Source organism: Caenorhabditis briggsae (genome assembly GCF_000004555.2).
Source record: "Caenorhabditis briggsae complete genome, chrIII, whole genome shotgun sequence".
NCBI classification, from domain to species: Eukaryota; Metazoa; Nematoda; class Chromadorea; order Rhabditida; family Rhabditidae; genus Caenorhabditis; species Caenorhabditis briggsae.
In genome coordinates this window covers 11,406,891-11,423,359 of record NC_013490.2, presented here as the reverse complement: position 1 = coordinate 11,423,359, position 16,469 = coordinate 11,406,891, and the positions used below count along the sequence as shown (strand labels likewise).

The following is a 16,469-nucleotide window of genomic DNA, read 5'->3' as shown; positions in this document are numbered from 1 at the left end:
GATTTGATATTATTTTTTTTGTTCGCCATTTCTACATGAATCATTTGACCAATGGTGGTACCAGGGATGAGAACTCGACAAATGAGAACTCGCAAATTTGCTTGAAGAACCTGAAATTTCGTTCGGAGAAGTATTTACTGTCACGTAGCGACTAACCGCTTATCAAAGTCTTGAAAAAATTACAATTGACTTGCAAGAATCGAGAAATAGTGCAACCAAAAAAGACCGATTTCTTCAAGCTCAAAATCACAACGGTCACCGAACAAAAATGAGTAGTCTAGCATTATTTCGACAATAATTGAGTGTAAAAACAAAAACTAGGAGGAAAAAGTTGGAAAATCCATGTTCAAACTTTTTTAGAAGACGTTGAAATACTCCGTTGCACGATATGCGCCATTGCACACGAAACGCGCAAGCCGATCGTTTGCGCGTTTCTCGACGCTTTTTTTCGCCCCAACCTGTCATCGCCGGGTGCCGTGAACTACTGTATTTTTTGAACCTATTTTCCTTATATATAAAACGCTAGAGGCGTCTGTCCGTCCCGGTGTCACTCTGGCAACTTTTGGAAAGCTTGAAAAATTAATATAATCTTACGTGACCCTTTAAGAATAATTTAGGAGCGGAGCCACGAATCAGTAAAAAGCTAGATTGATTCACGCCGAAGGCGCACCAGCTTACTGGTTTTAAGTATTTTTTCCCATTTACTCATTTTTTCAACCATATTCACGGTTTTTTTTCATTTTAAACCGGGAAAAAAATAAAGTGAAATGAGGTGAAAATCGTCGAAAAAATGAGGAACTAGGAAAATAATACTAACAAGTAGAATCAAAAGATACGTTAAATCGCTCTTGAGATTTTCGGAAACATTTAACGAGTTATCCGCTCTCAACCTTTTTTGACGCAAAATTCAAAAAGTTCGAGTGCCTCCGCTACTTGCATAATAAGATCTTCTCCCATACGGACCAACGGCCACGTCTTCTGCCGACATTCTTCCCTGGTGATCCTCTTTTTGAAAACTAATTGCCCTTGACGTCGTACCTGCATTAGATACACATTGTCCACTCGAAACCCACCTTTATTGATTAACACAGAATCAATAGAGTCCCCTGATCAATAGACTCTCCAGACTCAATTCTCTCATTTTTCTATTTCAATCGGTTGCTGTCTAATACATTCATTCGTTTTATTAATTTCTTTCTTTCTCCAGATATGTCTAACCAGGTCCAGACCCGACGAAGCCGTCTAGCTAACGATCTTTCTCTAAATGTTCTGAAAACTATGGACCTCTTTGAAATGTGAGTTTATTTATTCAAAACTTTGTATTGGTTGCATTGATTTTATGTCGTTTCAGCATTGCCCACTCATTCGTTTCAAAGAAGGCGTTATCGATGGTTCAATCTCTTCGATTACCGATCAGATCGGTTCAAATAAAATTGGATGAAGATACAGAGATCGCCTTAAACTTTGAGAACAGATGTATCGTTTTCGAGTTGACAATCCGCAAACAAATGGCTAGCTTGAATGCCCTTCCAGTCAAAGTAAAAACATGGAAGGATACAACGATGGATACACTGAACGATGATGATACTCGAAATCAAGCAGTAACTATGTCAAATTACGGAATGACTTTAGGAGAATGGATTCAACATCTGTGCTCAATTTCTGAAAATGAAATACCGTTGGAGGTCCAATTTTGGACTGAAGATATGCAGTTAGACATTCAATCACTCCGGAACACTTTTCCAAAACTTCGACAAGTTTGTGTTATCTTCTCGCTAGATGGAACGAACGAAAATGAAATTATTTACGCTGAAAACCTCATGAGAGCGTTTCTTTCTGATACTCAAAACGTCCATTTATATTTTGTTCCTCCTCATTTTTCTCTTCAATCCATCGGAATGGCGAATTTGAAAGAGTTGAAGATAAATTCTCGAAGCAATCTGAATTACGATTTTCTTTTTACATTGAATGTTGATAATTGTGAAATTTGCTCAAAATCAGATCAAATGCCCCCCCTCCGCGATTTGAATCGTTTTTTCAAATTGTGGATTAAAGGGTCGAATCCAAGATTGAAGGAATTGCTCATTGATTGCGACACGGAAATCGTGCCAGACTGGAATGTTTTGTTGAAAGGATTGAGAGCTGAAGAAGTAGAAGCAGAAGGATCAAAGAAGTACATTATTATAAATTGTCGTGGAATTCGCGCTCAAATCGAAGTCAAACATACTGAAACATCTGCTAGTGTTACCTTTATTGTTTCAAAGTAATGTATGAGAAAAAGTAATTTGTTGGACCTAATAAAGTTTGTATATTAATTATTTCGTGTTCACCAATTCTACATGAATCACTTGAATATTCTCTAATAAACGATTTTTAATTAGATCGGAGTTCGTTTGTTCCGAGACGTGGCATGATCTAGTAAAGATCTGATTGTGAGCAGATCTAATTCTGAAGAATTTAGCCATATTAAAGTGTACTTTCTCAGGCAAAACTATCTCTACAGAACTTTTTTTTATTAAAGGTGGGGGGACAGGAGATTTTTCGTAGTTTTTTTGTAGCTAGAGTATGTATTCTACCGTCACGGTGTACAACGCTTAATGTCACTCTGCGTACAGCTGTCGTCCTCGCCTTTATGTATGCAATCGGGCGCGCGCTTTCTCTTTGCCCGCGTGGCTCAGTCGGTAGCGCACCCTCAATCATCGCCCTCGCAAGTTCAACTCCTCGAGGGGCATCTTTGAACGGAATTTCGAGAACATCATTTTTTTTCATGTCCCCCCACCTTTAAGAATAGAATACTTGAGATGATTCTAAATGTTTTATTTCAAACAAAATATCATACTGAATTTCCCCACTGACTTTATGAGAAGGTCTCTTTTAATCTGTACAACCTGCCATGTCTGCGGCCAACATTTTCCCTGGAGACCTCTTTTGACACCTCGTTACTCTCATATCTGTAATTGACGTCGTACCTACCAATGACCAATGATGGGAGGAAACGCATTTTTCCGAAATACGGAAAACGGAAACGGAAAGAGAAATTGTTTCCGCGAAAAACGGAAACGGAAAAAAATCTTTGAAAATCGGTCGGAAAACGGAAAACTAAAACGGAAACGGAAATTTTTATTTTTCGTCTATTTTTCAGGATTTTTTCCCTTCAAACGTAAAAATATACCCTTTTTAACGTTTAAAGACCATATTTGCATGACTTTCCATGCTTTTTTTCAAGCCAGTTTCAGTTTAATGTTTTCGTTGTTTTTTAAATTTTTTTTCCGTTTCCGCTGTGAAAAAATGGCGGGTTTTCCGGAAAACGGAAACGGAAACGGAAATTCCTCCCATCACTGGTACCTACATTTTCCACTCAAGACCCGGCCTTATGTACATATTTACACAAAATCAATAGGGCCCTCTAAGGACTTTATATTTTCATTTTCCATGGTTTTTTGTATGATGTTCTTCCTCACTTTGTCTGCTATCATTATTCTATTCTATGAATTTCTTTTTTCTCGAAATATGATCAACCAGAGATTTCCACTTGTCTACATGAAGATCTCTGTTTAAAGGTTCTGAAAAATATGGGCTACATAGAAGTGTGAGTTTATCTCCTCAAAAAGTTTGTATCCATTGCATTTTTTCATTTCAGAATTGTCTTCTCATTCATCTCAAAAAAGGCATTTTCAATGGTGAAGGCTCTTCATTTACCAATCACATCTATTCGATTAATAATGCAGGATGATCCACGGATTGTTCTCGAATTTTGGGATGTTTCCATTGTGTTCGAGTTGGTAATGAGCAGAGACTACGAAAAAATGATGAGCTTGAATGACCTTCTAGTTAATGTGAATGTATTTAGAGGGAACCCAGAGAAAAAACTAGCATTAATAATGTCAAATAGGAGAAAGACTTTAGGAGAATGGATTCATCATCTCTGTTCAATATCCGATAGAGATGTACTTTATGAAGCCGTTTTTTATTTTGAAAATCTACAATTCGACATTCAATCACTCCGGAATATTTTTCCCAAACTTCGAGAAATCTGTATATACTTCTCGCGAGATGAAACGGACCAGTGCGATGTTCTTTACGCTCAAACCATTTTGAAAGCGTTTCTGCCAATGTTCAGAGCGTGAAGTTGAATCGTGTCCCTCTCCAAGAGAATCTTTCCATTCAACATATCGGAATGGCAAATTTAGAAGAGTTCAAGTTATTATCTCGAAGCACTATGAATGTTGATTGTCTTTTCACATGGAATTTCGAAAGTTGTATTGTAAATACAGTTCAAATGTCGCTCCGAGACTGGAATCGTTTTTTCAAATTGTGGATTAAAGGATCCAATCCAAGGTTGAAGGAATTGTACATTTCGGGTGACATGGAAACCATACCAGACTGGAATATCTTGTTGAAAGGATTAAGAGCAAAGGAAGCAGAAGAAGAAGGATCGATGAAGTACATAATCAAAAATTGTAATGGGATTAGCGGTCAAATCAAAATCATTTATCATCTGGAAGAATCTGCTATTATTGATTTTATTGTTTTAAATTAATTAATGAGAAGAAGGTGTTCATTGTACTCTAATAAATTTCTGAAAATATTTTTTGTGGACTTTCATAAAACGTTGATATCTTTCTTGTTCACCATTTTTTTGATACATCCTTGAGATCTGAAATCGTTCTGGAGATCCGGAAAAGATCTGATTTTCAAAATAAATTGCTAAATTAGCAATTTTCCGTCATTGTACATGTCCTTCACAGTTTTGCGTTGTCACTTTTGGAAAGAGCAGATGAAACCAGTTTTAATTTCCGTACAATACTTGAAAGACGAAACTGAATATCTCAATTTGAACCGAAACAGAGAACTGGGCACCTAATCTCCGCTAATTACTTTAGAAGAAGGTCTCATAATCTGTACGTCATGTCTTCTATCAACATTTTTGCCAGGAGATGTCTTTTGACCCCTCACCAACCTAATATGTTACTCTCTGCATTGTTCTCGACGTCGTACCTCCAAAAGATGCAACAGAAAGTCAAACAGAAAGTCAATAGAGTCCTCTGATCAATAGCCTCTACAGACTCAATTATCTCATTTTATTTTCTCTACATGTTTGTTGTCCGTAATCATTTTGGCTTTTGCATTTATTCTGGTTCATTATTGATATCTTATTTCTTCCAGATATGACCAACATGAAATTCCCTTTCCCACGCCTACCCAATGGTCTTTGTTTAAAGGTTTTGAAAACTATGGACCCACAAGAAATGTGAGTTTATTTCCTCAAAATTTTGTACCTGATACATTGAGTTTTATTCATTTCAGAATAGTCTACTCATTCGTTTCAAAAAATACATTATCACTGGTTAAGACTCTTCATTTACCAATCACATCGATTCGAATATTAATGAATGCACGGCCGCAGATCTTTTTCGAATTCGGGGATATTTGTATCAAGTTTGAGTTGAAAATGTGCTGGAACTACGAAACAATGATCAACTTGAATGATCTTCCAGTCAATGTGAAAGTTTTAACCGGAAAAATAGAGAGAAAACTAGAACTAACGATGTCAAATCAAGGAATGAGTTTTGGAGAATGGATTCAGCATCTCTGTTCATTTACAGATAAAGTGAAGCTGTATGAAGGTGATTTCCATGTTGGACATATACATTTTGACATTCAAACCCTTCGGAAAACGTTTCCAAAACTTCGAAACATTGTTATAACCTGCTTCAGAGAGGAAACGGAACAGCGCGTTTTTTATGCTCAAACCATTTTGAAAGCGTTTTTACCAGATGTCCAAAACGTAGAGTTGTGGCGTGTCCCTCTCCAAGAGAAACTTTCACTTCAACATATCGGAATGGCGAATTTAAAACAGTTGGGGTGTTACCGTAAAGGCAATATGAATATTGATTGTCTTTTTACATGGAATTTCGAAAGTTGTATTATAGATACAGATCGAATGCCACTTTGCGATTTGAATCGTTTTTTCAAATTGTGGAAAAAAGGGTCCAATCCGAAACTGAAAGAATTGATACTTTCGTTTGACACAGAAATCGACACAAACTGGAATGTATTGCTGAAAGGGTTGAAAGCTGAAGAAGTAGAAAGAGAAGAAAGATCGATGAAGTACATAATCAAAAATTGTCGTGGGGTTTCCGCTGAAATCGAAATCTGTCATTTTGAAGAAGAAGCTAGCATTGAATTCACTGTTTCGAATTAATCGATAAGGAAAAAGCTTGTATTCGAAATTAATAAATTCTTGAAATTACTTTTTTGTTCATCATTTTAAAATGAATTGAGGGATGTTCATTAGAACCCCGAACACTTTTTGTCTACACCCAATGAGAATAAACAATTTTTAAAAGTTGCAAAAAAATTTCAATCACTTCTACAACTGAAAGCGTTCTGGAAGTTCGGAAAAGATCTGCATTAAAAAAAAATAGAATAATTGTGCGGTCGAAGAATTTAGCAATGTACTCTTGATGATGTCAAATGTTTTTTCTGAAATTTTCAGAACAAACTCTGAATTTCAGGCAGATTTTCAGAAATTTTTCTCGATAATTCGCCAATTTTAAAGTAGATTTTTAGGCGATTTTTTGGTTTTCCAGACAGATTTTTTTCCAGATAAAAATGCTACACATTGTCTTCTTGTTCTTCCACTTCATCTCCTTACTCTTCTCCCAAAAACTTCAACATCACCAACTTGTCTTTTTCTTTTTTTTTCCTCTTCTTCATCCCAAACAATGATTCCCAGGGGGGCTTACTTACTTGTCTTCCTTTCCCCCTTCTTTTTCTTCTTCTAACCCACCCCAATTCTTTTCCGCCTGTGCTGCACTTTCGTCGGGGGGCTCCCGCGGACGACGCATCCTAAAACCCATAGAGCGAAAGAGTATGAAAAACGAGGAGACGCAGAGAGTGTCGAAAAAGGCTCTGCGCCCGTCTCTCCTCTCTTTTTGCGTCGTCTGAAGCGGCTTCTCGTATTGATTGGGGGATGCTCCCTCCGTCTTTTTCGTCTCTCCGTGGTAGCCCTTCATCGTATTCTCCGGCTGCTTTTTTCTCTTCGTCTCTTGATGTCTGGTTGTGCGTATTTTACCCATTTTTGTTGTATACCAATCGGGGTGGTCTCGATTGTTCTGGAACAATTTTTTTTTGGCTTTCGCTTTAAAAACATTTTCATAGTATATAGCCACTGTCTTGTTTCAAAACATCTAGTTCGTGAACAATATTTCGAAAGTATTGACGTCTTCTGATTTTAGAAATCGTACAAAAAGTTTTGAAAGTTTTATGAAAAAATAAGAATTTCGAACTTCTGAATTTTCTGAAAAACGAATTTCAACTTCATCTATATTTTTTAATTCCTGCTTTCCGCGTAAAAAAGCTTTTGACATCTTTTGTGTTCAAATATGTCATTTTTATGGGAAAATGAGAAATTAAGATTTTTGAATTTTCGAAAAAAAAAAACCAAAAAACCAAGCAAAAAACAAGAAAGCTTCTAACTTCAAAATTTCAAAATGAATTTTGGAGTTTCAGAAAAATAGTTTTCGTTTTCTGGGTTCAAAATTTTCAAAAATAGTTTTTCCAATTTCTTAAAATTCTCAAATTTTTCTGAAATTTTGAATTTTAGAGTTCTTAACTTCCGAGTCAGAAAACATCGAATTTGCAAATTCAATTTTTTTTGAATTCCAGAAAACACACTGACGTCTTTTGAATTCAGAGTTTTCCATTTTCAAAACTTTATGAATTTCAAAAAAAAATTGAGGTCTTCTGAATCTAGAATTTCCAATTTTTTAAATGACCGATTTTCTGAATTTGGCTCAATTTTCTAAATTCCCGTTTCAGAAACCTTTAAATTTGAAGTTTAAAAAGTTTCCGGAAATGATTAACGTCTTCTGAATTTAACATTTTTGATTTTTCTAAATTAATTTTACTGAATTCCCGATTTCAAAAATTTCCATTTTCCATTCACTAAAAATTCGTTCAAAAATCTTTTTTATCTACGAAAAGAAACTAATTAGTGCTAATTAGTGCAGAAAAGTGCAGAAAAATTATAGCCAATAAAATTGCTAAAAATTTGGAGAGCCATTAGGAATTCTTTTGTTGTCTGGAATTTTGGGATTTCAACAAACGAAAAGCTGAGATAAATCCGTTAGGAGTATTTATAATTTTTGAGAGCCCAATTGTTTATCTAGCCAAGATTGAGTAAAAAATCTATTTTTTCCATTTTGAAACCTAAATTTTATAATTTTGGTCAATTTCAATCGAATTCATCTCGGTTCCTGTTAGAGATATCAAAAAAGGTCAACTGATAAAATGTTTTTGATGTTATAATCTAAATTGTATTAGTTGACTAATTTTTGATATCTTTCAGAGGGAACGAGATAAATAAGGTCAAAGGTTGCCTACTGTAGAACCTCTCAAAGAATTGTTCCTTAACTTTAAGCCAATTTATCACGGATCCTGTAACAGATATCAAAAAATTATCAACTGACAAAATATTTTTGGTTTTATGATAAACATTTTGTTAGTTCACATTTTTCGTTGCCTTTATAGGAGCCGTGATAATTGAGCTCAAATTTTGGATGTAAGGGTAACGTTCTATTTGAGCGAATAAGGTAGATCTCTACGACTAGTTTCCTTAATGCTTCATTTTTTGAAATCCCTTTTTGGAATCTCTAAAAATTTTCTTCTTAAAAAAATGTTTTCCACAAAACACTTTACTATTTTCTCACCTCCTTATATTCTCCTCCCCCTCACAGAAATCCGTTTTATCGGATTAGGGAGCACTTGAAATCTCTCACTTTTGTTACAATTTTCGCTATTTTTCAAGAGAGATGCTCAAAAATATAAAAAGGAAACACACTGATTTCAAGCGTCCTTTACACTCAAGTATACTTTTTCCGTTTGCAGAGAGAACGAAAATTCGGTTCAAAAATGCCACGTTGATGTGTGAGAAACGAGTAGCGATTAGAGAGGAAGCAGAAGAGAAAGGAGAAGAATGGCGACAACACGGGCAGCCACTTGTAAGTTTTCAGATTGTTTTCAGACAAGAGAAGGTGGCTGGAAAGTTGAGAAGAACTTATGGAACTTATTGAAATCTAGGAATCAGAAGATTTACATAGCACCAGAAAATCCAATCATTTAAACTTGCAACCGTTATAACTCAAGAACCAATTGAGCTATCAAGAAGATGAAAACTGACAACATGTGAAACATTTTATAAGGAACATTTTCTTAATTGACAAAAATTTTCTAGCTACTGTAGTAGTTTTTGTGGTATAAACGCAGAGAAACGTACCGTAAAACTTGTAAATTGAAAGGTCCGTTACCTTTCAATCTATCTCTTTTAAAATGGGAATTTGGAAAAGAAACAAAACATCTGGAAATTGGGCAAAATAAAAAAAAGATAACTAACAGTAATAGTAATTAGAGAGAGAGACCAGTTAGACAGTCTCTTTCCTCGACGTCTCTCTTCAGGTTGCTCAGGGAGACAGAAATCACTGTCAACTTTGACCCTATTTATCCTGGTTCTTGTAAAAGATATCAACAAGGAAATAACTAATTGAATTATAATAATATCAGTAACACTATGTTAATTGATTACTTTTTGAAATCTCTTACAGTAACCGAGATAAATTGGCTTAAGGTGGTTAATGGATGTCAAATTAGTGTGTTCATAACAGAAGGGCCCACATACTCTCATCTTTGACCAAATTCATCTCGTTTCCTGTAAACCATAACAAAAAATGTTTAACTAACAAAATGTTAACCATAATATCCACATTGTTTTATCAGTTAACCACTTTACGATATCTTTAACAGAAAACGAGATAAATGACTTCTAAATTGGAAACAAAAGCTGAATCACATTATAGTTTTGAAGTCATGCCAAAAATCAAAATTCACAAATTTTTAAACATGAAAAGTTTGGCTTTCTCTTTCGGTAAGTACGGTGCGAAAATGGGACCGCCGGTCCCAACATTGGACCACTGGTCCCGAAAATTGGGACAACGGTCCTAACGTTCCGACACAGGTCCCAGCGGTACGACAACGGTCCCAATCAGGCTTGCTCGATAAACCCTATTCACAAATATTTGAATTCGGTGCCATTTTTTGGATGTTCTTACCGAAATGAAGGTGTTTCAGCCTAAGCCTCAAAATATAGGAAAAAACGCAAATATCTAGAAAAAATCGAGTGAAAAAATTGAAATTTTGCTGATATTTGAGAATTTCAGTACTTTGACAGGAATTTTTCTCAGAATTTTACGTTTTTATACTGTACGCTTAGACTACAACGTCTCTCTTCGGCACTAATACAGACATGTTTAAGCCTATAACTTGTTTTTTTTTAAATTTTCATTTCTGCCGCTTGTCGAAACAATGGGACCGTTGTCTAAGTTTGTTGGGACCGACGGTCCCGCTTTGGGACCGTTCTTTCCTGAAAGAGCCGAAATTTTTAGGTTATAACAAATTTCGAATTGAAAACTGGAGATTTCCCGGACGAAATTATTACAAACCTGGATTTTTTAATGCCTTTTGAGAAAAATATCAGTTAACAAACTATTGTTTTTTTCGTCTCATAACAACTCAAAAACAGTAAAAATTGAGCTTCTTTTGACTATAAAATCTAGAAAAATTTAATTTCTTTCTAATTTTGTAAAGTATCAGGACGGACACTCTTTGGTTCTTAAATTTCAGATCTCAAATTAAAATTTTAGTTTTCATATTTTTTTTTAACGAAAAATCTCCGATTTTGAAGTCAGGCGTTCTTTTTCAAAATTCCCAAAATGTGATTTTTTGTTTTTTTTTGCCTACTTCTAGACATTTCGAACAAAAACCAAGATTATTATGTCTTACTCCGCCGATCCATACGAGGAATTTTGAAAGAGGCTTCAAAAATAATTACCTTAATTAACTTTATATTTTTTTATCGGACCTCCCATTATAATTCCTTTTAAGTTATTGAGATAATAGCCTACTGAACAGGGAAAATATAGACAGCTAAATTTAGAATTCTCCTGAAAATTCTGAAATTCAAACTTTCATACCGCCAAGAATAATAAGACGACTCCTATAATTTATTCTTTTCATAAAGGGCTTTTAAGATAATTAGGTTTTTTGTTATTTTGAACTTTTGAGAGTTTATATCAATGAAGAAGCGTTATTCTTATTCTCCTTCATAACTTTTCGTGTTTTGATTCAATTTTTGAATGAGTTTTTGAGTCCATTCCCCCAGATCGCCCTAGCCCGCAAAATTGAGCCGAAAAATATAAATCTTTGAAATTTCGCAGAAAATTACTCGAGCATATGCAGAACGTGCCACTACGAATTTCCGTTTATGAGCTAATACGAGGTCTCTGGTGACTGACTTTTTGAATGGGTGTAAGTGTCAAAACGATTTTGGAAAAGGGTTGTTAGCGAGTCTGAATAACGAGGTAATTGCTTCGAAAAACTGAAAATTTCAGAGACTACGGTACTAAACTTATAATACCAAAGGTCAGAATAGAAATTGCTGTAAAACGTCACACCATTCAGTAGTGACCTGTGCCAATTTGAGCCAAATTTTCTCGTTTCCTGTGAGAGGTATCAATAGGAGGTCAATTTTAAAAAGTTTTTGATATTATGCTAAACATTTTGTTTGTTGACTGCTTTTTGATATCTATCACAAAAACCGAGATAAATTGGCTTGAATTTAACGGTTAATCAGTGTTAAATTAGAAGGTTCACAACAAAAGAGCCTACATGCTGTCATCTTTGAGCCAATTTATCTCCGTTGTTGCAACAGATAGCAAAAAGTTGGCAACGAACAAAATATTTTTAAAATTATGCTTAACATTTTGTCAGTAGACCATTTTGATACCTCTTACAAAAATTGAGATAAATAGAGTCAAAGTTGAGTTACAGTAATTTCCACAAGTTTCTGGAAATTTCGTAGGAGCCACATTTGAAAAATGAAAACCCAAGAAATTAATCAAAATCATTATTTTTCTGAAAAAATTCTAAAAAGGACTTACTTTTAAAATCTCTTGTCTTTTTGATTATTGGTATTTTCCATAGCCATAATTCTGAAAATTGACAAAAAAGTATTGAAATTTGAAAACGTTAAAAAAAGGGTTCGAAAATCAAAACGTTTGGTTATTGTCAACAAATCTTAAAATTTATCTCGATTTTCTAAGGAAGTGAAACACAGAAAAACCTGTGAATTCGCTCTAATTGTAAACTTCAAAGCGATTTATCTCGTTTCCTGGGCATGATGCTGAAAAGTGGTCAACAGATAAAAAAATTTATCATAATATCAGCAACATTTTGTTAATTGATCACTTTTCAATATCTCTTACAGGAACCGAGATAAATTGACTCAAAGTTAATATTAAAGGGTTTCCTCTATGAAACCTACGATCTCATTTTTCTCGATTTCTGTAAAAGATATCAAAAAGTAATAAATTTTCAAAACATTCATCATAATATCAGTAACATTTCATCACTACCAAAAATACAGTATCTCTTAAATTTTTGTCTACTGATAAAATTATTTTCATAAAATTGTAAGTACTTTGGTAGTTAGTATCATTTTGATAACTCGTCTGATTCTTGAGTTAAAACTGTTGAAAGTTTAATAACCCATTTTTCAATTTTTCAAGCTTAAATTCAAGTTTTATAAATTTTCTACCAGTAAAACCATAAAGAATAGAGTCGCATATAGGATAAGTCGAGGGAAGGATAGATAGAAAATGAAAATTGAAACCGCGCCAAAAGTGTTTTGGTTCTCTTCTCTTCTTTTGCAGTTTCAATTGAGAACTAAATTGAAAAGTGAAAAAGAGCAGAGGGATGGTTAATGAGAAAAGAGAAGAGAAGGCGAAAAGCAGAAGCTAATGAAAACCAAAACCCAAAAAGCCTTCTATTTCTTCCAGTAGCAAAAAAAAAGAAGAAAAAAGAAGAGGACTCTGGGTGGGGGGACACAAACTGGAGGGCATTTCCGTCCGCCTCCCCTCCCACCCCTTCACACAAAAGTGGGCGGAGCCTATTGCTGTGTGCTCAGACTCTCGCTTTTCAGTCTGTTTTGTATCTAGGGAGGCTTAGTGTAGAATGGCTTTCTTACTGAAATATTATACTTGTAAGTTTCAGAATTTTTGAAAAAAAATTAAGGATTTTTTTCTTGAAACATCTGTAAAGGAACTCTAATTAGAGCTTTAATGCTGAGTTTAGCTAGAAAACATAGGAAATTTCATGATCAATTCAAAAATGATAGTTTCAAATTTTTGTTTAAAATTCCGTTGGATTGATCATTAACTAATTAACGTTTGGTACTCAAATAATCAATATTTTGAAAAGTAATACCGGTATAACTTTCTTAGAAATCAATCTAGAAAATTGATTTATAGCTCGAAAAACATGACATTTTAATGGTTATCACAAAATGCTAACTTCAATTTGTGCTAAATTGCCTAAAATTGATCATTAACTAATTAACGCGAGTACTCAAAAAACCATTATTAAAATCACTGCAACTTCTTTCAAAACCTAGGTAGAACAGCGATTTTTAGCTTGAAATACAGGTAATGTTATGCTTTATTACAATTTGTGATTTTTAGTTTGTTGTGATTTTTCAAGAAGTTGCTAATTTACTAATTATCGCGGGTATTCAAAAATCATAATTTTGAAAAAAAAATACTGACTGAAATCCCTATAACTCTTGTCAAAATTAAGCTGGAAAGCTAGAAAAAGATTTTGATTTTTCAAAAAATCAATTTTCAAAAATTTTCAGTCTCGGCAAAGATCCGCACACTGTCGGAATTCCAAATCAGATTATCCACAAATCAGCAGCCACCGTCGAACGCTGAAATCATCACGACGCTCAGATACTTTCAACAGACACTTATCGGGTAGGTCAAAGACTTTTGCTCGAGCTGGAATTTCAAAAGTTTTATGTTCTCTATTCTTTATGCGGAATTTTATGGCAACCAGATGTTGGATGTGCTCTCAAATTTCATATTCGAAAATCCATAAAAACGAGGAGAAGCCTCATCCAAAAAAAATAGGGACAATTCTTTTTGGGTCCCCATTCAGGAAATGTGAATGACTACTTGGGACCAAGTATTTTGTACTAACATTCCAAAAAAATGGTACTTAAGATTTTTAATAGTGATCGTAGGGAGAAAAAAAACGGGCGAAAAAAATTCTCAAAATGTGAATTTCAAATTTTTAAAAGATCATAACTTTTTTCAAATTTGGGATAGAACATTGACTCATATTTCATTTTGTAGCACATTTTATTGGTTCTAAGAAAATAATAAATTGAAATCATGAAAATTGTACAGTGATTCATTACGAAGCTAAACGGATACCGTATTTGATCTGATACTCTACCCACCTTATAATCTCAAAGTACACACTTTGAGCTCAATAATCTCGGTTGCTTTAAAAATACAAAAAAGTTTTAACTGATAAATCATTTATCCGGATATCAGCAATATTTTATCAGTTTGCAAAATTTTGATATCTTTCACAAGAACCAAGATAAATGAGCTCAAAGTGTTTGTACAGAGCTTTAAGGCAAAAAATTCGGAGGGTACAATGATTCGGGGGTACAAGGGGTGTACAACTGATTTAGGGGTACAAAATTGGTGGAACTTCAGAATCTGAGAATCTAAGAATTCCCGAATTTCAGAACTTCGAAATCTCAGAATTTCAGAACTTCGAAATCTCAGAATTTCAGAACTTCGAAATCTCAGAATTTCAGAACTTTGGAATTGTAGAATTCGCAATCTGAGAATTCCGTAACTTCAGAATCTGAGAATCAGAGAATTTCGGATCTTCAGAATCTGAGAATGCTAAAACTTCAAAATCTCAGAACTTCGGAATTTCAAAACTTCAGGACTTCAGAATCTCAATATTTCAAGAAAGACAATGGAGAACTGTGAAATGATTTTAAAAAATTTTACAAACGGATTTTAATGCCAGTCGATACTTTCCTCACTTCCAATTTTTATTCCTTCGTTTTTTCCCAATTTTCCGTTTTTCCCAATTTTTCTTAATTTTCCTCAATTTTCGCGATAATTCAAATTTTTCTCATTTTTAAATGATTTTCTAGATCCTTGATTGAAGGAAACAATCACAATTCAGTGATTTTCCCACAAAATTTCAAACATCCCAAAAATTGGCCCAAAATGAGCTATTTTCTTTCGAAAATCGTTCGAACAGGCATAAAACATTACAAAAACTTTAAAATTGATTTTTTTTCGATAAATTGCCACAAAAATGTGAGCAAAAATGATGAAAAACGAAGGAAAACGGAGAAAAATGGGAATTGCGAAAAGACTAAATTTCGCGAAACTTTTCCCATGGAAGAGAAAACCCCGCAGCTCGGCCACGGCCATGGCTGATGACGTCATCGCTCGCAAATGTTATTTTTTGGATTTTCTTCGTTTTTCATCATTTTTGCTCAAATTTTCGTGGTAATTGATCGAAAAAAATTAATTCACAATTTTTGAAATGTTTTATGGCCTGTTCGAACAATTTTCGATAGAAAATAACTCACTTTGGGTGAATTTTTGGGATTTTCGAATTTTGTGGGAAATAGCTAAATTGTGATTGTTTCCTTCAATCAATGATATAGAAAATTGTTTACAAAGGAGAAAAATTTGAATTACCGCGAAAATTGAGGAAAATTGAGAAAAATTGGAAAAAAGACGAAGGAATATTGAGAAACAAAGGGAATTGAAATAGAATTGAAAAAACAAGGAAATGAGAAAAATTGGCATTGAGAAAAGTATCGGCTGGGTTTTGAACTTAAATTAAGCATTAAAAACTGAGTTTGTAAAATTTGTCAAGTTTAGCTTATTGTCAAAAAGAACAATGTGACAATGAGAAGTGAAAATTTTCTGTCGTTCGAAATTCTCAGATACCGATATACTGAAGTTCCAAAGTTCTGAAATACTGAGATTCTGAAGTTCCGAAGTTCTCAGATTCCGAATTCTGGAATTCTAAGAATTCTGAAGACAATGAAGAAAATTTCTGCCGTAATTATTGAAAATTCAGAAATATTGACATTCTGAAGTTCTGAAATTCTGAGATTCTCAGATTCTGAAGTTCCGAAATTTTCAGATTCCTAAATACTAAAATTCCAAAGTTCTGAAATTCCAAAAATTTAGAGATTTTCAAGCTCTGAAATTCAGGAATTCAGAAACTCCCTCAAAAAAAATTGTACCCCGGATCACAAACGTTGTACCCCTAAATGAAATAAGTTGTACCCCAGAATCATTGATAGTTTGTACCCCCGAATCGTTGTACTCCCGAATTTTTGTACCCACGAATTTTGTACCCCCGAATCACCAATTTTGTACCTCTAAATCAGTTGTACCCCCTTGTACCCCCGAATCATTGTACCCCCCGAATTTTTGGCCGAGCTTTAAAGCAAATACAGTAGTCAAATATCCAACGATCATAACTTGATTCTAATTGTACCTAGGGAAATGATTTTTATGACA

At 34.2% G+C, this 16,469-nt stretch overlaps 1 protein-coding gene across 1 annotated transcript; it reads left to right on the top strand.

Moving 5' to 3' along the window:
- Positions 1-1,209: 1,209 nt before the first annotated feature.
- Positions 1,210-2,267, top strand: CBG20201 (the record flags this gene model as incomplete). The annotated part of the gene is made up of 2 exons (XM_002642518.1): positions 1,210-1,295; positions 1,352-2,267. The coding sequence occupies 2 exons, from the start codon at positions 1,210-1,212 to the stop codon at positions 2,265-2,267; spliced, it is 1,002 nt and encodes a 333-aa protein (XP_002642564.1).
- Positions 2,268-16,469: the final 14,202 nt, after the last annotated feature.